General features: G+C 45.3%; 1 protein-coding gene across 1 annotated transcript in view; it reads right to left on the bottom strand.

The window, feature by feature from the left end:
* BTBD8 (BTB domain containing 8) overlaps positions 1 to 24416 on the bottom strand; it is a 541977-nt gene that overhangs the window by 119068 nt on the left and 398493 nt on the right. The window contains exon 15 of the mRNA XM_086953936.1: positions 12768 to 12855. Coding sequence (XP_086810062.1) covers positions 12768 to 12855 — 88 coding nt within the window. The remainder of the gene's footprint in view (positions 1 to 12767; positions 12856 to 24416) is intronic.

The following is a 24416-nucleotide window of genomic DNA, read 5'->3' on the forward strand; positions in this document are numbered from 1 at the left end:
GATGAATGCCTTGCTGCTGTCGGTCAATGCCGAAAAGGGCTTCGACAAAGTCGACTGGGATTTTTTAGATAAAACCTTCGCTCACTTTGGCGTGGTAGATCAATTCAGAGCCTGGGTATTGAGCTGCTACGACAGGCCTAACGTGGTAATCAGGGTAAATGGAGTGGCCTCACGGCCCTTTGAGATTCAGAGGGACACGAGACAGGGGTGCCCGTTGTAACCCCTTCTCTTTGCACTCTACGAGAATCCCCTAGCACAAAAAAATTGGGACAATCCCTACATCTTAGGTATCCCATTTGGGGGGGAATGGCATACAGTGAGCTTATACGCTGATGATATTCTGGCGACCGTGGAGTCCCCTTAGCGTTCAGTACCAGCCTTTTTGCAGGAGTTGACCTCCTTTGGCCAGGTCTCCGGATTTAGGGTAAACATAGGGAAATCCATTGTCTTACACCTTGGTAGTGGCGCAGACCGGCGAGGGGAGGAGCAGCCGACATATGGAGAGCTCCAGCCCCGAGGCACAATCACCTACCTAGGGATAGATCTAGCTTCTTCTGTCATGCGAACGGTCACGCAGAATTATGCTAAACTCCTCTCCCAAATCCCGAAACACCTTTGGCAGTGGCAAAAGCACTCACTATCTCTTCTAGGCCGAAATGCAGCTATCAAGACCTAAGGGCGAAGGCGCGCCTAAGGCAAGCCCGTCTGCGCCCGTCCGCGCCTAGTCCGCGCCCAGCGCCAGAACCCCTGGCCCCCGCGAACACCACAATGCCCGACAGTGCTACGATGCCAGCACCTTCCACGCACTCAACCCCGGACAAGAACACACCTGCTACTAGGCCACCCCAAAGCGCACCCAAGGACCCTTCACCTGCCGGAACTGCAGCTTCACCAGCACTCGGCCTGCAAAACCACCAACTTAAGGACCCAACTACCTCAGATGCTTCCTCAACACCCGCTATGCCTGCAAACACGCCATCGAACTCTGGGACCTTCTCGACTCTACCTCCCCAGACATCGCCTTCTTGATGGAGACCTAGCTGAACCCCACCTCAGCTCCTGACATCGCCATAGCGATCCCGGAAGGCTACAAATTCACCCGCAGGGACCGCACCAACGGCGTAGGAGGAGGAATCTAGAGTTAGCAGCAGAGTACAAAGTTCCCCGGAGAAGGTGTGTAGGCGTGGAGATAAGGAATGGTATAGTCAATACTGTGACTAGAAGGGTTCCCTAGTCGGAACTTTGAGAGCCTCATACACCCAGAGTATTAGGTGTGAAACACACCCTTACTGGAGGGTATCCAGTGTCATCATCGACTCACTGCCCCTCGACAGACCGGCGCTGCAATGTCTGCCGGAGTACCCGCAGGTACTCTTTTAGCGGGGTTCTTTAGTTCCTTGCCGATGGTGGGTGTGCGTGAGGAGATAAAGAAGTGTAGTCAGTGTAAACGTGAGTGATAGTAAAAAGGGTAAAACAGTCCACACTGAATTTTATTAACGTGGCTGGTTCCCTGGTTAAAAGGGGTGAGAGGGGAGCCAGAGACCGTAACAGTGTACAGAACTTTAACTCAACCCCCTGGTGTGGTCAACATGTTTCTCGCCGGAAGGAGATTCGTCAGGACCTAAATACAGTACTACACAGAAAAACACATATGAACTAAATGCTCATTCGATATGTAGACGGTAAATACAACCTCTCACAGTCGGAGAAAAAGAGGGCCACGGGGTCCTGCTCTATTTAGGCGACCCTAGGGGAATTGGATAAGGCCTCGCAGCATGCTCCCGTGAGGCCAGCGCTAATAGGTTACTGGAACCTTGAATAAGGCGCTGGAACGGCGGAACACCTACCCCTCACGCTCGCGGCACCTGGTCAGGGTAGGAGGAGGAATCGCCATCGTCCACAGGAACACCCTCAGAGTCTCGACTAACACCGACGACACCCTCAGCACCGCCGAACACATGCACTTCCAGATCCACACCGAGCTCAACACCACTCTCAGAGGAACCCTCGTCTACAGACACCCCCGGACCCCGACCACAGCTCAGGGACTCCATCGCAGACTTCATCAGCACACACGCCCTCGCCTCCACGGACTACATCCTCCTCGGGGACCTGAACTTCCACCTTGAGAACAACAAAGACACCAACTCCACCACCCTGATCGACAACCTCGCCAACCTCTGACTCAGACAGCGCGTTTCAACGCCAACCCACGCCGCCGGCCACACGCTCGATCCCATCTTCACCGCAAGCCCCCACGTCTCCTTCAACCACACCACCGAACCCCACTGGCCTGACAACCACTGCATTCACTTCACCTTCAGGAAGCCCACCACGTACCACCACACCCAACATCTTGTCGCGAACAAACACCGGACAGCTACGCAGCCCACAAGAACGCCACCCGCAGACACCATCAACTCATCAGAGCCGCCAAGAGGGCCTCATTCAAAGACCGCCTAGATAACAACGCATACAACAGCAAAGAGCTCTTCAACATCGTGAAGGAACTCTCCAACCCCAGCTCCAACACCAACAACATCCCGCCTGCGCAAGACCTGTGGGACTCGCCGGCCACCTTCTTCCACCGCAAGATCGCCGACATCCAGGACAGCTTCAACGCCACGACTGCCCGGACAACCACCGCCCCAAGACCACCACCTGCACCAACCACCTGCTCTCCTGGACAAGCATCAACGACGAGGACACCAGCGAGATCATGAACCATCCACTCCGATCTCAACAAAGACAGCACAGCCATCGCACCCCATCTCCGGAAAGTAATCAACATCTTCTTCAAGACAGCAACCTTCCCGGAAAGCTGGAAGCACGCCGGGATCAACGTCTTACTCAAGAAACTCAAGGCAGGCCCCAAGGACCTCAAGAACATCCGACCCATCTCCCGGTTCCCGTTCCCGGCGAAGGTCACCGAGAAAATCGGCAACAAACAACTGACCCGCTTCCTCGAGGAGAACAGCATCATGGACCCGTCCCAGTCTGGGTTCCGCAGCAACCACAGCACCGAAACCGCCCTCATCGCCACCACAGATGACATCAGGACCCTGCTTGACAACAGAGAAACAGCGGCCCTCATCCTCCTGGATCTGTCAGCCGCCTTCAACACAGTCTGCCACCGCACACTATGAACACACCTACACGATGCGGGGATCCAAGAGAAGGCCCTGGACTGGACCACATCCTTCCTCTCCTGCAGAACTCAGAGCGTCCGCCCCCCCCGCATACCCCAGGGCTCTTCCCTCAGCCCGACGCTGTTCAACATCTACATGGCATCCCTCGCCCACGTCGCCCGACAGTACGACCTCAACATCATCTTCTACGCCGACGACACCCAGCTGATCATCTCCCTCACCAAAGACCCTCACACCACCAAAACCAACCTCCACGAAGGAATGAAGGCTGTCGCCGAATGGGTGAGGAACAGCTGACTGAAGCTGAACTTGGACAAGATGGAGGTTCTCATTATCGGCTCCAATCCTTCAGCCTGGGACGCCTCCTAGTGGCCGACAACACTAGGAACAGCCCCAACACCCACCGACCACGCACGCAACTTAGCGGTCATCCTCAACTCCACCCTCACCATGAATACGCAGGTCAACGCCGTCTCCTCATCCTGCTTCAACACCCTCCGAATGCTCTGCAGGATCTTCAAGTGGATCCCCACCGAGACAAGAAGAACAGTCACCCAGGCCCTCGTCACCAGCAGGCTGGACTACGGAAACTCCCTCTACGCAGGAACATTACCCAAGCTCCTGAGACGATTGCAACGCATCCAGAACGCCTCGGCACGTCTGATCCTCGACATCTTCCGCCGCAGCCACGTCACACCCCACCTGGGAGACCTGCACTGGCTCCCCGTCATCAAGAGGATAACCTTCAAGCTCCTTATCCACGCACACAAAGCTCTCCACAAGACCGGCCCAGCATACCTCAACAGACAACTCAACTTCTACACCCCCACCGCCAGTTCCGCTACGCCAGCCTCGCCCTCGCAACAGTCCCCCACATCCGAAGAACGACCGCCGCTGGCAGATCCTTCTTCCACCTCGCCGCCAAGACCTGGAACACCCTCCCCACAAACCTACGGCAGACCTAAGACCTACTGGCCTTCAGAAGGCTCCTCAAGACCTGGCTCTTCGATCTTTAGCAGCACCCGCCCCCCAGCGGCTTGAGACCCTCACGGGTATGCAGTGCGCTTTATAAGTGTCATGATTGATTGATTGATTGATTATCCTGCCAAAAGCACTCTATATTTTTCAGACCATACAGGCCTGGCCCCCACCGGGGATCCTCCATTAGATACAAAGTGCGGTGCAACAATTCATCTGAGCAGGGGCACTTCCTTGTGTGCGCAAAGATCTCTCCCATAGACCTCCAGACAAAGGAGGGTTGAGTATCCCAATCTTCTAGAATATTTTAGAGCGTTGCAACTTAGACACCTGGTGGAGTGGAGCAGGCCTGAGTCTGAAAAACGATGGATGTTCCATAACCGGGCGCTAGCGAAGCTCTCCTAGTGGAAGGTGCCTTTTCTAAAGAGGCCAGATAGACCGCCAAACCTCAAGGGCTCCCCAATCACGAACACACTGCTACAAGTCTGGGACTCAGTGGCAGTCAAACGCAGACCTACATCCTTCCCCTCACCATTGGCACCTATATTCGACAATCCAGAGTTTCCACCAGGGCTAGAGGAACGGGTTTCCCACAGTGGTGGGTTACGGAGTGCAAGTCGGCGGGACACCTCTTCGACTTGGAAGGGTTCCTCCTGTTTGCAGAAGTGCAACAATCCTACACAATCACAGCACCCCAATACTTCCAAATTCGCCCTTGGCTGCTCCATCCCGAAGTGCGGCCGCTGGTAAATAGAAAGCTCACAACATATGAGAAATGGCTCATAACAAAAGATTTGGATAAGAAGATGATCTCTGAACTATACAATATGCTTCATCCACCAGCTCCCTCCTCGCCCTCGACGGGGCAGAGGCGCTGGGCACGGGAAATTGGGAGAGACCTAATGGAGAAAGAATGGCAAGATATTTACTTTCGGGCCAATCACACAGCTCGCAATACGACCAGTAGGGAAGCGGCGATCAAAGTGGTCACATACTGGTATTTGACACCTGCCAGATTGCATAAAGGGAACCCAGACCGAAGTCCGACATGCTGCGGGGTTGTGACGAAGCGGTTACACTGACTCTCCTTCTTAAGGAACTGACAGACTACGAAATGCGTTACTTACCTGTAACAGCAGTTATCCAGTATTGGTGTCTTTCATAGATTCACATGCCTGAATCATTCCCCGTCGTCGAGACGGGAGCCTCCGGTACATAAAAAAGTAATGTCCTATAGACATACATAGAGAAAATAGGCCTAAGGGCCTCACCTTAGTAGCCTTTCCTTGTCCTTATGTAAAAAGGACCAAACTCAGAGTCAGCCAATCAGCTATGACCTCCCTCTAGAACCTTCCTGGGAGGAGCCTCAGTCCCTCAGATTTTCGTACGTACCCAGCTAGGTAGGCGTAATACCGTTAGAGAGGGATGTGAGTCCTGCCAGGGGAGGCGGGAGGGTTGCATGTGAATCTATGAAAGACACCAATACTGGATAACTGCTGTTACAGGTAAGTAACGCATTTCTTATCCAGTATTAGGGGTGTCTTTCATAGATTCACATGCCTGAATCAGAGTAGTTAGCAATAAGATATGCACATTTCTGATGCAATGTTGCCCTGCAGTCATGTTAGACAACACACATATTATCATATAACATGGGAATGATAGCATAAGCAGAATATCACAAAAACAAAGAATGTGCATACCCGGATGGCGGGATGTAGGAAGGCTCACCTCACTGAAAGAGATGGCGAAGCACCGCCTGGCCCACTGCTGCATCCTTCTGAAGTTCGATATCCAGGCAGTAGTGTCTGGAGAAAGTGTGCGGTGACTTCCAGGTCGCCGCTCTGCATATGTTCAAGATCGGCACTCCAGCGAACAGTGCTGCTGATGTGGACATTGCCCTGGTGGAATGTGCAGTAACATGATCACTCAAAGGCCGTCCGGCCTTGTCATGGCAGAATGCAATCGCTGAGGAGATCCACCTCGAGATGCTTTGTTTCGTGAGAGGCAGACCCATTCTCGGTCTGCTGTAGGCCACAAATAGTTGTGAAGATTTCCTGAAAGTCTTAGTTTTGTCTAGGTAGAACTTTAGACACCTCTTGAGATCCAAAGAATGTAGTGTTCTTTCTGCTGTGGTGGAAGGGTTCGCAAAGAAAGACCGAAGGACTATCGGTTCATTGATATGAAAGTCCGAAGGCACTTTCGGTATGAATTTAGGGTTCGGTCTCAGCACCACCCTGTCCTGTTTGAACTGCATGAATGGTTCCTGAATGGATAGAGCCTGTAGCTCGCTTACTCTCCTGGCAGATGTTAAAGCGAGTAAGAGCGCCCTTTTCCATGAGATGTACTTGATGGATGCTCGATGAATGGGCTCAAAAGGATGCCTCATGAGTTGGTTGAGGACTAGATTGAGATGCCATGTCGGAGGGACCTTCCGAGGCCTCGGGAAGGATCTATAAAGTCCCTTTAGGAACTGTTTTACCAGTCTACTGGACCACAGAGAAGGTCCTGTGAAAGTTCTGGTGAACCGTGAGATAGCCGCCAGGTGAACCTTTATGGATGCATGCGCCAGTCCTGACTGTGCCAAATGCAGGAGATATGGCAATATCTGCTCGGGTGTGACGTGCAGCGGTCGCAGGTCTTGCTCTGAACACCAAATGCAGAATCTTTTCCATTTGAGAGAGTAGGTTTTGTTGGTACTGTCTGCTCTCGCTTTTGCCAATACGTCTCTGCATTCCTGCGGGATATTCAGGCTACAGAACTCTCTGTGCTCAGGAGCCAGGCCGATAACCTGAGCGATTGCAGGTTCGGGTGTTGCACCTGCCCGTTGGACATCGTTAGGAGGTTGGGGTGTTGCCGCAGACGAATCGGTGTCCTGATGGAGAGTCAAAGCAGATCCAAGAACCAGTGCTGTCTCGGCCAGAACGGGGCAATCAGGATCAGGGTACAAGGTTCCGCCTTCATCTTCCTGAATACTCTTGGGATCATCGGAAACGGAGGAAAAGCGTACGCAAACACGCTGAACCAACCGATGGAAAAAGCATTTCCCAGTGACCCTTGTTGGGGATGCCAGCTTGCGTAGTTTGGGCATTTGGCGTTCCCCCTGGTGGCAAACAGGTCGATTCCTGGGACTCCCCATTGAGAGAATATGTGAGTCAGTGCGCTTTCGCTTAGTTCCCACTCGTGGGAGAGGGATCTTTGCCTGCTTAGGGCGTCCGCGATGGTATTGTCCTTGCCTGGTACATAGTCCGCCCTGAGCGTGATTCCATGTAGTACCAGCCAGTTCCAGATCTTCTGCGATTCGCGTGATAGAGTGAGCGAACGCGTTCCTCGCTGTTTGTTGAGATAGTGCATCGTCGTGGTGTTGTCCGTTTTGACGAGCATCTGGGAGTTCTGGATGCGTGGTAGAAAGGCCTGCAGTGCCAGATACACAGCTCTCAGCTTCAAAAGGTTTATATGGAGCTGTTTTTCCTGAGTGGTCCACTTGCCGCTTATCTGAAGGTCCTGGAGGACAGCGCCCCATCCTTCCAGGGAGGCGTCCGTGGTGATCACCAGAGGTGTCGCCGGAAGGAGATTTTTGCGGCTCCTCCACCAGTCCAGACTCTTGGATATTTTTGGTGTTATCCGTACAACGTCCTCGAAAGAACCAGTACTCTGAGTCCATTGGTTCGTGAGGGCCTCCTGCAATGGGCGCATCCTGAGTCTGCAGTGAGGGATGAGGAGTATACAGGAAGACATTATGCCCAGGAGAGACTTGTAGGTCCGGACTTTTAGGTTCTTCTTTGAGGCCACAGCCGTGGCCAGAGAAATTATCTTGTCTGTCCTTTCCTTCGAGGGGAAGGCTCTTGCGCACTCTGTGTCCAAGGTCGCCCCGAGGAAGGTAATTTTTGTCGTAGGGATAATGCAGGATTTCTTGAGATTGAGAGTTAATCCTAGCCTTTGAAAAAGATTGGTGCAGGCGTTGGAAGATTCGGTTGCGCCTATCGCTGAGGGTGCCTTCACCAGCCAGTCGTCTAGGTAGGGGAAGACTTGGTGACCCATTTGACGCAGGAAAGCTGCCACCGGTGCAAGGCACTTTGTGAAAATCCGCGGCGCGGACTTGAGGCCAAACGGCAGGACCTTGAATTGATAATGTTGTCCTGCAACTTCGAACCTCAGGAATTTTCTGTGACACTTGAGGATGGGGATGTGGTAGTAGGCATCTTGGAGATCCAAAGATGTCATGAGATCTCCTTTTTCCAGCATGCCTAGTATTTCTTGAATCGTCACCATCCTGAACGATTGGCTGCGTAGGAAAGCGTTGAGCGCTCGGAGGTCCAGAATGGGCCTCCATTTTTTCTCCTTCTGGCGTACAAGAAAGAAGTGGGAATAGAAGCCTTTCCCTTTCAGAGGTGTTGGAACTCGTTCGATTGCTCCTTTCTTCAGCATCACAGAAATTTCTTGGAGAAGCAGGCGTAGGTGTTTGTGTGTCCGTCTGCGGGGAGGTGTTGTAGGAGGGAGGGTGGTGAATTCCAGGGAATGGCCGAATCTTATAATTTGGAGAACCCACCGGTCTGTGATGATGTGTTGCCAATTGGTGAGGAAATGGGTCAATTTTCCTCCAATTTGTAATGAGGGATAGGGTGGCTGGACTGGCTGGAGTAATAGGTCACTGGCGGCCGCCAGTGCCCCTCTTCTGATTTTTGCCCCTGAAGTTTGATCTTCCGTAAGAAGACTGACAACTTTGTTGTTGTTTGTGTTGGTATTGATTTTTATTATTGTAGGAATACGAGGACCTATTCTGATAGGAACCTCGATAAGAGGATTGACCTCTGGATCTGTTGCCTCGAAAGGACTGGTTCCGCGCCTGCGAGGTACCTAGTGCTCTGGCAGTATCGGTGTCTTTCTTTATGGTTTGTAGTGCCTCATCGATCTTGTCCCCAAAAAGGTGCTGGCCGTCGAAGGGCATGTCTAGCACTTTTGATTGCACCTCCTGTCGGAACGACGTCGCTTTAAGCCATCCTTGACGGCGTAGGACTGCTGCTCCAGCAAGTTGACGAAAGCCGGTCATGGCTGCATCAATAGCACAGTCAATTATTTCCGCTGCTGAGGTTTGACCCTCCGTAAGCAGGGCCTTGACTTCACCTTGGACTGTGTCAGGCAGTTCCGCCAAATAGGGGACTATGTCTTCCCAGAGTTGGCGATTGTAACGCCCCAACAGAGCTATGGAGTTGGCCACCTTGATGGTCATGGCCGATGTTGTCGTAAATCGTTTCCCGATCGTGTTCAACTTCCTGCCTTCTTTGTCCGGAGGAGCTGACAGAGGGGAGGAAGGGTTGCGGGAGTTCTTCTGGGCCGCCTGTGTGACCACCGAATCTGGTTTCGGGTGTCCATTGAGGCAAGCTGCCGCTGTAAGTGGGGCTTTATATTTTTTCAGGCGTGGAACAACTGCAGGTACAGAAGCGGGCGTCAGCATTAGTTTCTTGCCTTGCTCCCATAAGAATTCTATTATCAGAATAGATTTAGTTGACTTCTGCCTCTGCTCCATGAAATCGTGTAAGAAGCATTCGGTTTCAGTCGATTCCATAACCATATGGAATCGCTTTGCCACCCTTTCCACAGTTTTATGGAAGCCGCCAATATCCACAGGCGGTGAATCTGCTTGGCGTGGTTGGGGTGAAGCTGGGGAAGATGCCACATACTCATCCTCTTCATCATGGGCCGAGTGTATTTCCTGGACCTCTCCTTCTTCCAATTCATCATCATCATCATCTTCGTCTGACGATACTACCACCTGAGGTTGGATTCTCTCACGGTGGGTTTGAGGGAGAGGTCGAGACTGTTTTGGGACTGACGCTGACGCTGGGTTATTTACTGCGGGCGTCTGATTCCCACTTTCCGTTGCTGGTGTTTCCGGGAAGCGTTGCTTGTAATCCTGTATAAGGTATTTCAGGTCATTGACAATAGAAGCCGGCAGGCATACCATTGGGATGACCTCCGTGCGAACACTAGTGTGGACGGTGTGTTCTTGGTAAGTCATCTCCTCCTGTTCCTCGTCTGTGCTCTGGCATTTGACATGAAGGTCCGAAATGGAAGTAGCAGGATCCAGGGGGTCCTCCTCCTCAGATTCTTCACTCTGGAAGATTTCTGAAGGTAACTGCGTTTGCACTTTACTCGGAGACGTGGTTCCCGGCGTAATTTGCTGCTTGGTAATCTTGCCAGACGCAGAACTTGATGTGGAAGTTCCTGTCGTCGTTGCTGGTGTCGTCGACGGTGGCAGCGTGAGAGACGACACTTCTACGAGCTTGGATTTCTTCCATGGCTCAGAAAGGGCCATTGTCGACGACGAGTCATCCGTCGACGGTATCTCCGTAGACGGCATTTTGGTCATCGACGATGACCTCGACGTCGGTGTTGTCGTCGTCGGTGCACTCGTCGACGGCGAGCCCGTCATCGACGTCCTCGTAGTCGACGTCTTCGCCGTTGATGCCCTCGTCGACGCTTTCGTCGTCGGGATCGTCGACGGTGGGCTCTTCATCGACGTCGTCGTCGACAGTGGGCTCTTCATCGACGACGTCGAGTACAGAGCGAGGACTATTAACTTAATAAAATTGAAAATACTGCACCATCCCACTGTAGATATGGAGAGAATTTTAACTTTTCTCTTTGCTACAATGTGGCTTCATTCTATGTTCATTGTAAATAATCCTACACAGTATCTGGTGTGATATGGCTCAAGTTATATAAAAACACAAATAAATGATAAAAGCTTCAAGACCCAGATACAATTGAAAATCTAAGAATAGTATATAAATCAAACATATGATGTAGAATAGATATTATTAGTATATGATTAGTACGCCGGATTTGGATGCCTACAGGTAAACATTTACACAAGTGCAGGATTCAGTCACACAGAAATAAGCAAGGCAAAACATGTTACTCTATTTAAGATCAACACTGAGATCAAATATTTTTAAATGAAGCTTATCTGGATGGTCTACAAGGGACCCCTGTTTTAGTAAAGTACAGAGTAGGAACCATGTCATCAGCATTTCAAACAATAATTCTATTCTATATAGTTTAATAAGGAATTTCATTAAAATTCAAGAAGGTAAACAATCTAAACCAAAAAACATGGAAAGGTGAAAGGTATGTAACAATATTATGGTTGTTATTCCAGGTGATATCACAGGCAGGAAAGCAACGCTGGAGTTTAAACTCCATTTTGTGGATACTGCCAAAGCATAATCTTATGTTGTCTACATACAAGCCAAGAATACTTCTGTTAATATGGAAATCGATGTATTAATCGATAACAAGGACATCTCATCCGTATTAATAGGATAGCCCATGCTGAACTCCACATCTACCTTGACTCGCAAATATGTAATCAACCAGGCCCAGAGACCCAGGCCTGGAATTACTGACTGATGGGCCACAGGTGGGAGGGTGCGTAGCGAGCAGGCAAACACTCTTGATCATTCCCACAGATCGGTGCAGCGAAAATGCAATGGTCAGAGGAGATTGCCCCAATAAAGCACACATGGCCAGAGGGGGTATGCACACTCCTAAAAACACCATAAAGTCAAATGCTACAGGAGTTAGGAACACAAAGCCAATCAGGAACTAGCACAAGCAATGATCACGAGCTCCCCATGCCGGACAGCTGGACACATTCATCATTACCCACACTGTGTCTACACGAGGTCGAGACCCACCTGTAATAACTATTTGACCATTAATTAAGGACTCCAAAGGCAGTAACCAACATTCCTCTCCATATATGGTACACCGGAAACTTTTATGACCTGTCGTGTTTTTGTATATAAGAAGGACATCTACCAAATGTAAATTGAGACTGACCGTGTGCCTGTAATTGTTCTCCTGTCCGTAATGTTTAATTAAACAAACTTCCTGTTTGCCAAACACCTCTTGTCTTCTGTTTTTTTCTAAGGATTTCAAACTCAAGCAACACTTACTCATAATGTGATTCCATGAACTAGCAGTTCACGGCGTGAGTAGCCATGTGGATCATATCACAACTTTCCAAAAGGCCCCCACCAGGTAATAATATACCCAATCAGGTAATAATATACATGTCCACCTACTCCTTCCCTTTCAATCCATTTTAGAAACTATATTGCACTCCTGGCATCCTCCACCAAATCCTGCAGGTGTTTCCCTCTTTACCATAAGCCTAGATTTATGTATTACTTAGCACCATGCTAACCACCCACCCCACTCCCTTCCCTTTAGTCTGTAGAGGTATATAAGAGGGCGAACAAGATTAAAAGAGGTGACTCAGCCTCCCTGCTACTGTTTTCCACTGCCTTTTGGACCCTGTGGGAAGTGGGGAATCAACATCTGCCATTTATCACTTTCCTTTGGACTTCAGAGACAAGGTAAGATGCTGCTTTACCCACATCCCAGTTCTTTGAGGTCACAGCATTAGAAAACAGGTTATATTTTTTACTGCTGTCAAGTGACATGATTGCGAACAAAGTCAATTAGAAACCATATACAATGTAAGATTTATGAATGTTTAAAAACATATACCTGATCCTTTTTTCCAACTCCAGAAAATGTTAACGTTTTAAATAGTTGTGCTATATACATTTGCAATATTACGATTTGTTTTTGAGGTAGGCATTTACTCACCTACATGCTTCACCATTACATGCAGTTTCAGTAACCTTCTTTTTAGTAACGAGTCCATTACTCAACTTTGCAGTCGACTTTGACTTCACTGTGCAAAATAAAATAGACAGTAGCATCAGCATTAAAATACAGTATTGAAATATAAAGACATTAACCGATTTAAGGCAGGCAACAAATGTGTTATTTTCTTCCAGAAGACAGTTATACTAAGGAACTGATTTCCATTTCCAGTGTTTGAAAAAGATCTACATTTCGACATTTACTACCTTTTTCGCTTTACAAGACAGGTTGACTTGAAAAGAACCATTTTATTTGTTACCATTATGTCACCAGTGATATAAAAGTATAGGTAATTGAGATAATTACAAGCTGATATGGTCTGAGCGATGCCAAAATTGGAATCTCACTAGGCTCAACTCAGCCTTTCATAATTCAGGAGTCAATGGAATAAGTACTTTTGTTTTTGGTAATAGTAATAACTGTCACACATACTGTGTTACAAAAGGGTAGAAGTGCTATAACACGTACAAGACAAATTCAACATTAGAATTATTAGTAGTAAGGTGGTACTGTGTGCTTACTCACCCTTGGTGAAAGGAAAGGATTCTAAAGCTCTACATTTTTATGAATAAGAAAAGTCGAATTCAGGACGTTTTTTTTTAAAATTCCTCTCAACTTCTTTACATATTATGGTAAATTAAAAAGGGCCTAGGATTAAGTTAATGTTTTTCGCTGAGGAGAAAATATGTACTTATTGTACACAGAACATGGTCACAGAACGATGTGAGAATCATTAACTGGCCATGTAGAAGTAGTATTCCTCACAGGTGCAAATATTTGCGTTTGTCCTTTTTTTTTTTTACACATCTCAGCAGCAGTATGCCTGCAGTTCAGCACCTGTTGTGCTTTCCAGCTGCGTGACGTGATATTTTAGGTTGAGCTTGCAGGCAGCGCACATGTACTGTCACTTGGAAATGACCTGTTTTATCTAAAAAAAAAAAAGTAGTAACTTTTTTTCTTCTAAATGAGGCTCTTAGCCCGCCCACTACTCACCATTCATTGGCATCACTAGCACTCTTCTTTGCTGGCTTCTACTTTGGCAGCGCCTGCGATGCATCACTTCCTTGTCTTTCGGTAGTGCATGGACCAAGCACAGATTGGTGTAACTTATTAGTATCTGTTCACTGCTCCAGATGTGATTGAGGTACTATTTCTTCTTTATTTTTTTGCATTTTTAAATAGCACGGTCTCAAGCCGACTGCAAAGTTTTAGAGTGCTTTACATGAGCACTAGTTACAGTACATATAGACACATACATTTTTTATTGCCATGGGGAGATTAAATGATTTGCCCACAATTACAGGCAGTTGAGGCAATGGCGAAATTCGAACCTGGTTCCTCTGTTTCAAAATCAGTACCTTTGCATATTTGCAGTTAATACAGCGTAATATAACGTTGCTTTAAATGGGATGCTATAAGATTGGTACATGATTTTTCATTTGAATATTTATTGATGTCATAGAGGTGAGTATATCATGTGTTACAGGACATTCTTAAATTAAGATAATACTAGTCAGTGGTATAATGCAAAATGATGGGGTCCCCTGCAGAATGTGATGAGTGGACCACGAGTCTCATGTATCTCACAGATATTCATTGACCTTGGGCAGGGTAGGGCGCCTCCAAAGGGTTTGGCGGCTCACGAAGAGTTGCCCTCCCCAACATGCACTGCAGCAGATGCAGAGGCTTGTGTTATGCACAAGATACTACTTGCCCATAAGACAAACTGTCATTATTCACACAAACGTACACAAATACTCCCCCTTTCCACTGCTCGGTCATTTGGCCTAACTCATCCACCATCTCTGAGATCTGGAAAAAAGTTCAATTAGACATTGGCGGTAACAGGGCATTCATCGAATGTTGCTCCACCCCCTATCCCTGACTTTAATTAGTGGAAGTGCTGAATGTCAAACAAAAACACTGGAAACACCTTACAGTCGCACAACACAGCCTACAATATCATTTCTTTTCAGGTCTCGCCTGAGATAGGGCATGTGCTGTCACTTGCGAGACATTTTGGTTGCCTACCATGCGCTTAGAGACCGCCCATTGCTTACTCTTGGATGTCTTCATCATTACTCTCCCTTTCTTTCTTCTGGTTTACCAGTGAATGCGGGTGTCAATTCCTGTTCTTGTGTGTGGCCTTTCCCTGGGGCATGGTCCAAGCACTTGTGTCCTTCCATTACTGTGGTATTGGGAGCTACTTTTTTGTTTTTTGCTGACACACTCCGTAAGAGTGTTTTCCCCCGCTCTCACCCTTGTGTTTTTGTCACCCATCCCAAATCTAGCCAGTGAGCTTGCGCCCCACTCTTTCATCTCACCACTGCCCTCAGAATTTCTATATAACAGAATACCCATACCCATCTTTGAAACCAAAAATAATTACTCATTTTTAAGTGACAGAATATATATATTCACACACAAATTTCTGTGCCGATTTATATATATGTATACACACACACACATATATATATATATATATATATATATTACCTACTGGCGATAGCCAGTAGGTATATATAGTTAGGATTTTTTTCCTATGGGACTTTTGAAAATTCTATGTCTAATAACTTTGGCGTTTGTGGACGGAATCGGCTGAAATTTTCAGGAAAATTGCACATTTCGTTTCTGAGCAGCCCCTGAAAATTTGGGGGGGTTTCGTCAAGGGGGGGCCGAGAAAAAAGGGGGGTCCCAAAACGCGTTTTTCCCATGTTAATTTCCATAGGGCGTTTGGCCTCACTTTTAGCTCGAACGGCTGAATGGATTTGCACGAAACTTGGCAAAATTGTAGGGAATGTTAGCCCGATGTGCCTTTGCTGGGTCTCAATATATGTGCTCCAGTGGATTTTGAGAAATTAACGTTTTAAAAAATTTATATATCTGTGACAGCGTCCTGGATAGCGCACCAGTTCGCGTACTTTTCGCGTAACGGAGCTTTGCGAAGCGAAGCTGATTGGCTGTCCGGTGTCTGTCAACATTCTAAACAGTCCGGAGCAGCCGCCATCTTGTCTCTCGGTAGGATCGAGAGACAAGAGGAGGCCAAAACGTAGGGGGAAATGAAGGAAAGGGGGCAAGGTAGACCTCTTCTGACCCCCTAGGATTGATGAAGGGGATATTAAAGTGCCCCGCGGGGCCAAAAAAAACAAAAAAACAATTGCGATTTTTTGTCGTAGAGGCGCAAATCGGTACGTGAACCGGGCAGCTAACCCGGCAGCTAACCGGCAGTGTAACGGGAGTCTGAGGAGAAGCTGATTGGCTGTCAACATTGTAAACAGTCCGGAGCGGCCGCCATCTTGTCTCTCGGTAGGATCGAGAGACAAGAGGTGGTGAAAAACAAAGTGGGAAATGAAGGAAAGGGGGCAAGGTAGACCCCTCATGACCCCCTAGGATTGACGAGGGGGATATTAAAGTGCCCCGCGGGGCAAAAGAAAAAAAAGAAAATTGCGATTTTTCGCGGTAGAGGCGCTTCCCGGTACGCCAACCGGGCAACTAACCGGCAGCGTAACGGGAGTCCGACATCTTGTGTTTTTGGAGAGTCCGGTTTGTGTACCGGGTAGCGTTCCGGTAAGCGTAACAAGGGGAAAACCAAGAGAAACAGTAAAATAAAATTTAAAGGAATAGATTTCCACCAAACTTGGCAAAATTGTAGGGACTGTTTGTTTGATGTGCCTTTGCAAGGCCTCAAGATATGTGCACGTGTGGATTTTGTCTAATTAAGGTTAAAAAAAAAATATATATCTGTAAGCGTGCTCTGGCGCGCTTACGTTACGGGTTTTGTTTGCGCTGCAGAGACGATACGTCACGTTTATGTGACGCGTCATGAGGCGTCTCACGTGGCTACGTGATAAGTCACGTAATAAAGAATATATTTTACAACTATAGATATTAGCTTTTAAAAAACCAATGAAATTCACTGAAAAAACCATAGGTTATAGACCATATATAGTTAGGAATTTGCATTTACAAAACCTTGAAAATTCATTAAAAAAACCATTGGTTATAGACCATATATAGTTAGGAATTAGCATTTACAAAACCTTGAAAATTCACTGAAAAAACCATAGGTTATAGACCATATATAGTTAGGTATTAGCATTTACAAAACCTTATTTTACTCGCATAAAACCATTGAAATTCGCATATATAGTTAGTTGCGCTAACTATATATCGCGCACCCGCAATCCACTGCTGATGATGTCACATATTACATCATTCATGACATGGTCAGTGACATCACTGATGACATCACTGATGACATTACTGATGACATCTCAAATGACATCACTGATGACATCACTGATGACATCACTGATGACAACATCCAGTGACTGTCTGTTTCTGTAAAGTTAAAATATGTCTTACATATTGAAGAATGAGTGGATGTATAAGTGTCTGGATGAAGGATTTAGTAGGTGCATGACTGACTGTATGAGAGAGTGATTAAATGTGTCTCACTGAGTGCATGGGTTAGTGACTAAACTGTCTTAATTTGTGCATCATTATATCTGTTGTTCTATAAACTGCTGCATGTGTTGATCAGTAGCTATATGAGTAACTGTATGGGTTATTGATTGGTTGTCCAAGTATTTGTATGGGAGAGTGAGTGTGTGTGTGTGGGGGTGGCTGGGAGGTGTGTGACTCTGTGCATACATGTGTGAACAGTTGATTCATTAGATCTATGGGTTCAAAACTGCATGTGGAAACAGCTGTATGGGTGGTTGACTGTGTACGAGTGTATTGGTGAGTGAATGGATATCTCAGTGCTACATGTCAAAGTAAGTACATATGTAAAACACAGTACATGTGAGAGTTCACATATATAAATTACTGTGCATAAGAGCCAGTGAATGTGTGAGTGGCTGTATGGATCATTGTGAACTTGTATCAGGGATTGTATAAAAGAGTAAATATGTGTTAGTATATGTTCGAATAAGTAAGGTGTGTATAACTGTATAGTTGAGGAAATGGAGGTGTGATTGATTCTTTGCATGACTGACTAGGTGTGTGAGTAACTCCATGGATGAGTGACAGTCTGTGAGTGTCTGTTTACACTGAGTGTATCTAAGGTTATATCAGAGTCTGAAGAGGTTCATCGTATAATCACATGAATGATGTCATCAGTGATGTGATCAGTAATGTCAAATGAGATGTCATCAGTGATGTCATCAGTGATGTCATTTGAGATGTCATCAGTAATGTCATCAGTGATGTCATCAGTGATGTCACTGACCATGTCATGAATGATGTAATATGTGACATCATCAGCAGTGGATTGCGGGTGCGCGATATATAGTTAGCGCAACTAACTATATATGCGAATTTCAATGGTTTTATGCGAGAAAAATAAGGTTTGGTAAATGCTAATCCCTAACTATATATGGTCTATAACCTATGGTTTTTTCAGTGAATATATATATATATATATATATATATATATATATATATATATATATATATATATATATATATTTTTTTTTTTTTTTGCACTAGCACTTTAAGGAGTTGGTTGTATTTGCAAGTGATACAGAATTTGAATGTATCTAATATGGATCTAAAATATCTACAATGGTTTCATCTGGCCACTTGTCCTTCATTTGCATTAAGGACAATAATAATATTGATGGACTCTGAATTTTACAGGTTTTTATCAAAATTTACCTTTTGTATTGGATTTTTTTATCGTAACATTATTATCTGGTTTTAAAACACATTTATGTTTTATTCGCTAGTATTTACGATTTTCCATGTACATTGTTAATTTGGATCCAGGATATTCATATGACAATATGTAGTATGTCTTCTGTTTTTACTTGCCGAGAAACCTAGCCTGACCAGGAAGTGTTACTATTTAAACTGAGCACTACGTCCGGGGTGTCATGTGATCAAGACTGCTGCTCTGCAGCCGAAACGCGTCATGCTGGATAAACTGCACTAAAAAACTTCATTGTCTGGAGCACGCTGTTTGAAGGTCTGTACCTAATTTTGGACACGGAGGTTCCGAGGTTTCAGGACTGTTGATATAAAAGGGCTGCATTGTACAGGTAAGCTATTGTCTTAAGTAGTTGCAGCATAGTCCTCAGTGGTTCCAGGAAGAGATATGACAAGACACCATACTCTATCAAGGGAGCTAAGGACTGGTTAAAAAAATTAGGTTTTTTGGATTAGAAGTACAAAAAGCCAATTTTTGATGAAAATAAATAGGAAGCTACTCAGAGTTTTGGTTTCAAAGCATTGTTTCAACTGTAGAATGTTCCGACAAGTCAGGCCATGACTTATTTATTAATGTCTCATCACTAGAGGTTGCTCCAGTGTATTTGAGAGTGAGAAGTGAAGTTAACAAGACAAGCAGGATGGTACTATATCACTGCTTGAATATCCTTATGCATATCAAAGCGTTTCCTGACAAGCAGTCACATGAGATGTTATGTGTCATAGTTTTTTAAATTCCCCATTATGCAACATATAAATCTATTGGAGGTCTGTAAATTGTACGCAGCAAAATCAAATAGAGAAAAGTTTATTCAAAAGAAACTTAAACATCTATATAAAGGTGTTTTCAAAAGAAACTTACACATGTTTTTATATTCAGCAGGAAGCAGTGGTCGGTATAGTTTGCAGAAACACTGCATAGAGCATTTTGTGTTAAATTAATGCCTAACATGCTTTTGCCTTCAGTCTATACAGTATTGACTGGCAGGTACTTACCCAAGATGATAGCATGTTAAGCTGTAAGCTGCAGAATGCAAAGAAACTATAAATGAACTGCAGCATGAGGATCGTATTTTAATTTAGACAAATTCACAAAATAAACAGAATTCTTTTACTTAGAACCTATGTGGCATGGACAGTTATTCTTTGAATGACTAGGTATGAACATGGTGTGAGCTGCTCTCCTGTGCAGATCACACACTACAGCTTCATTGTAGTAAGAAGTGGAACAAGCACCTGGTGCCCTAACTAGTGAGGTTGACGCGATGGGTACTACAATTGAAACAGTCTGCGTGGATATGAGCAGAGGGTTTACCTACAAATCTTCAAATTTCATCACCTTGGCATGTCAATCAATCAAAATATCTTTATTCGATTGTTAGAGGCAATCATTAAAGTACAGATAAAAAAGAAACACATTTCATTACAATATTAAAAGATACATATTCACAATACAGAAATTCATCAAATTCAAGGGATTCAAGCTCGAGGAAAATATAAAATTTAAAATGCGTTTAAATAGTCATGCTTTTCCTACTGCGCATCACATTTTTTAAATACAGCGTTGTTGTTGCTACACATAGATGATTGTCAAGACATTGAATATTGAGCATAGCCTGTCGACACTGATGATGTCCTAAATCTCTTAAGAATGGTAGCAAAACATTCTTTCTTATTACATCATAGAATTCACAGAAAAGAAAAACATGAATAGTACTCTGGGGTGAAATATTATCACAGGGACAGGGAGGTAAATCATGCAACCAATTATTAATCGTAGGAAAACTAACTAATCTGTGAAAAATACCAAATCTAAAACGTGAAAGTAAAAAACGTTCATAGTTATTAGATACATGGATTAAATAGGGCTGAATGTTAAAAGTCGTTAAAACCAATTGATGCTGCAGAACAGAAGGTTTTAGGACCTCCATTGCGATTCTTTGAGAATCCAGAAAAGCTAGGCCCTGCTTCTTCAAATCTTTCCGTGAGATAGCTGAAAGGTTGGTAGGGTTCAAAAAATAATCCTCTTTCCCAATATCTTTTAAAAAGTTATGAACATAGTTCACCCATGGTATCCTTGTAGCTCCCTCTAATTTTAAAATGTCTGTCAGAACATCTCTATTTAGGTGTGTTGCTTCTTGCGTCCTGTGCCTGTGCCATAATAGCACAGGTTCTAGTTTAATTATGTCGGATATATAAGCAAGACCCAGTTCTGCCTGGCAGTTATAATTGGGAGAGCTTTTAGGGAGGGCCAGAATATACTTTAAAAATGAATTTTCAGCCGTCTGAATGGATGCGGGGTTTGCAAAACCCAAACCCCACTACCATATGTGGCACCAGCCACACACTTATCTTGTTAGATTTTAATTAATTCTACAGGTGGTCTAGTCCATAATTTATTTGAAAAGATTTTGAGAGCAGCAGTCGATCGAATCAGCTCAAGTTTTTTTGCTGACACAGCTTGCGACCACATCTCATTCTGAGCAAAGAGTATCCGAAGGTAAGAGAACTGCTTGGCGAATTCGAGCTTCTGTCTTGCTATGAACATTGCCTACCACAATACATAGTGAATGTTTTTGATGTATTGACTTTTAAGCCCAGCTCATTCATAAAGCGGGAAAACCTGTCAACCACACGCTGTAGACCCACTTGAGTACGCGACATCAGAACAGCGTCGTCTGCGTACAAAAGCGCTGGGATTGGGCGGCCACCTACATACGGGGGGTCTAGACTATCTTTGCACAGAACTTCTTCCAATCTATTTATATACAAATTAAAAAGGAAGAGGGCTAGGACACAGCCCTGCCTGACCCCACTCCTAATTGGAATTTTTTCAGTGCGTTCTCCCTTTAGGCCAAAGCGAACGAGGGCTGAAGCGTCAATGTAAAAACGTTTGAGATAATAATGTTATGTTCAACCCCAAGTTGTTCTAGTATTATCCACAGCTTAGAATGGACCACACAATCAAAAGCAGCCGAGAGATCAACGAAGGCCAAAAACAAGTAACCCCGTTTTGCCCTTGTGTATTTCCCGACCAGCATTAAAAGATTCAGTCCCTGTTCCACTGTCCCCAGACCAGAACGAAAGCCATACTGAAGGTCAGAAAGAACAGAGTTTTCCTCTGCCCACTCCAAAAGCCAATCCAAAATTACTCTGCCTGCTATTTTAGTAAAAGAGTCCAAAAGGAAAATGGGCGTGTAGCAGCCTGGGTCGTGTCTATTCCCCTTTTTTGTAAATAGGAACTATTACAGATTCCACCCAAGTGGGCAAGAAATCTGTAACACAGCTGGCATTGAGCACCTGGACCAGAAGGGGCACCCACAGGGATGAAGTGGTCTTAAATATATCTATGGGGACCCCATCTGGGCCAGGTGCCTTACCACACTGGCTTTCATGCAGAGCTTTTACAACCTCCTCGAGAGTTAAATGCAGGTTTCTAGAGAGGGGGGTAATCCAAAGTAGGCGCCACAGATCCTACTTGTCCCTCACCCTCATATACTCTCGAGAAGTGCCTGACCCAATCTGATTCAGGAATTACTATTTCTATTTTCGGGCCAACCCCTTCCCTTAGGAAGGGAGTTCTGACAAGTTTCCAAAAGCCAGCACTATCATTCCTTGTAGAAGCAGACTGAGGAGCTTCCCAAGCTTCAGTCCTAAGAGTATTCTTCCTGTCTTTAATTTCAATTTTGTATTCCTTCCTACATCTACTAACCTCCCCAGCACAACTAGGTTTTTTATGCAGCTCCTTCTTTAGAAGCGCATAAGCCCTAGTACACTTTGAGTCAAACCAACCTCCATCCTTTTTTTGGTTCTTAAATTGCCTAGTAAGGGAAGCCTTAATTTCATTCGAGATTGAAAGGAAGGATGCAATAAGAATTTCAGGGGGTGAATCTACCCCTAAGCACATCATTATTTCTGAAAAGCATTTATCAACCTCTAATTTAAATATCTCTGTCTCATTCACCATGGTGCATTTAAGCGTATATCTATTAACGCTACCAATAGCTAGATTCATGTCCAGACTGTTACTTTCTTTTTCATTGAGCAGAGTGGATGTAGTATGTAGCAGGATGGCCACGCAGAGCGGAAAATGGTCACTCAATGCTACATCAGAGACACTAAAGGAGTGGATTCTAGTACCATATTTGTTGGAAACCGTAACATAATCTATAATTGTGGAGCAACCCCTACCATTATATGTTGAGGATAAAACAGAGGGTAAAATACACAGTTCGTTTGCAAACCCCAGGTCAAATTTAGCTAGCAAACTATTAAACTGTTCCCCTAAAGAAGAGTGATTAAAGTGTAGCCGGCCATCACCATCATCCTGTGCTAGGCCACACCTATTATCCTGGGTTGCATCACACAAATTACAGTTGAAATACCCGAGCATAATTATCATCAATTTGTGCTTGAAAATATTTTCCTGTTTAAACAATGCTTTACTCAGTTTACTTAAAACAGTAGATACATCACCACAAGGAATATTATTATATAAGTTGACAATAGCAATTGGAGTATTGCTGACCAAGACAAGTACCAAAAGTTGGAAATAAATGTCTGTGACAGGTTCAATAACTCTTACAAGATGTAGCTTGTTAGACAAATAAACACTCAAACCACCCTTTGCTCTTCCATGCAAAACAGCAAGGGCCGGGGTATGAAAGGTCCTATAGCCGTTCAGATGGACTGGTTCAAGACTCCAAGTTTCCTGGAAACAGAGCAAGTCTTGTGTGTGGATAAAATCCCACCAAATTGGATTAGTGATTTTTGATCTAATACCAGAAATATTCCATGATGAGATTTTAAATAGAAATGAGTCTTTCAGGGGAATAGGCGGGAGAGCAGGAGTCACAGTGGTGGGGCCAGTTTGTATGAGGGGTACCATTTGATCGGTTCCCCCCATATGCCCTCATCTGCTGTCAGAGCACCCCCTGCTAATTCTAGAGCCTCGGGTATGACAGACTACACATGATGGTTTCTCCCCAATTGCACCTATGTTTTCTCTTTTATAAGAGTTGGAAATAAGGTCCAACTCTATATTTGTCGCACTAGGGGTGATAATATCTAGCTGTAGTCAATCATTATTTTTCAGACCGCTAAAAGTTTCATAATAATTAAATGTTGGGATACCATATCTTCTACCCCACGGTTCTTCCAAGTTCAAAGGCGGGCAGAGAGGAGCAGGGCACCTAAGTGGTCAAGGCGGAGAATAAAAGTAACCAAGGGGAAGATATATTTGTCGCACTAGGGGTGATAATATCTAACTGTAGTCAATCATTATTTTCCAGACCGCTAAGAGTTTCATAATAATTAAATGTTGGGATACCATATCTTCTACCCCATGATTCTTCCAAGTTCAAAGGCGGGCAGAGAGGAGCAGGGCACCTAAGTGGTCAAGGCAGAGAATAAAAGAAACCAAGGGGAAGAATATTAACAGAGTGTGGATCAAGTGTCCCCATGGCTCCTCTCTCAAGTAAAGTATGGACCAGTTGTGGGGACCGAAACAATAGTACTACACAATCACCCCTCAACATTTTATCTGAGGTGCCTACCAATCTCACCCTTCTGGCCATTTTGAACTCAGTGAACAGGTGGTTTTTAAATCCAATCCTAGAAGATAGGAAGTGGAGAGATTTATTTCTTAGGGTCGACCAATGTTCAAAAGTATTGGGGGATAATGATGGAACATTTGCCAGGACCACAGTATATGGTGTTGCTTCTGGGGCAAATTTAAATTAAGTGAGTTTGGAGTTACTCTTGTCTCAAGTTTGTCCTCTGCTCTTCCATTTTGATCTGTTGATACATGGGAAGATGCGTTAGAGGCAGATGGCCCGTTAGTATTAGATGAAATATCGCCTCTTAAATTTTGTGTGT

The sequence above is a fragment of the Lissotriton vulgaris genome, chromosome 1_1 (assembly GCF_964263255.1).
Source record: "Lissotriton vulgaris chromosome 1_1, aLisVul1.2, whole genome shotgun sequence".
Classification (NCBI taxonomy): domain Eukaryota; kingdom Metazoa; phylum Chordata; class Amphibia; order Caudata; family Salamandridae; genus Lissotriton; species Lissotriton vulgaris.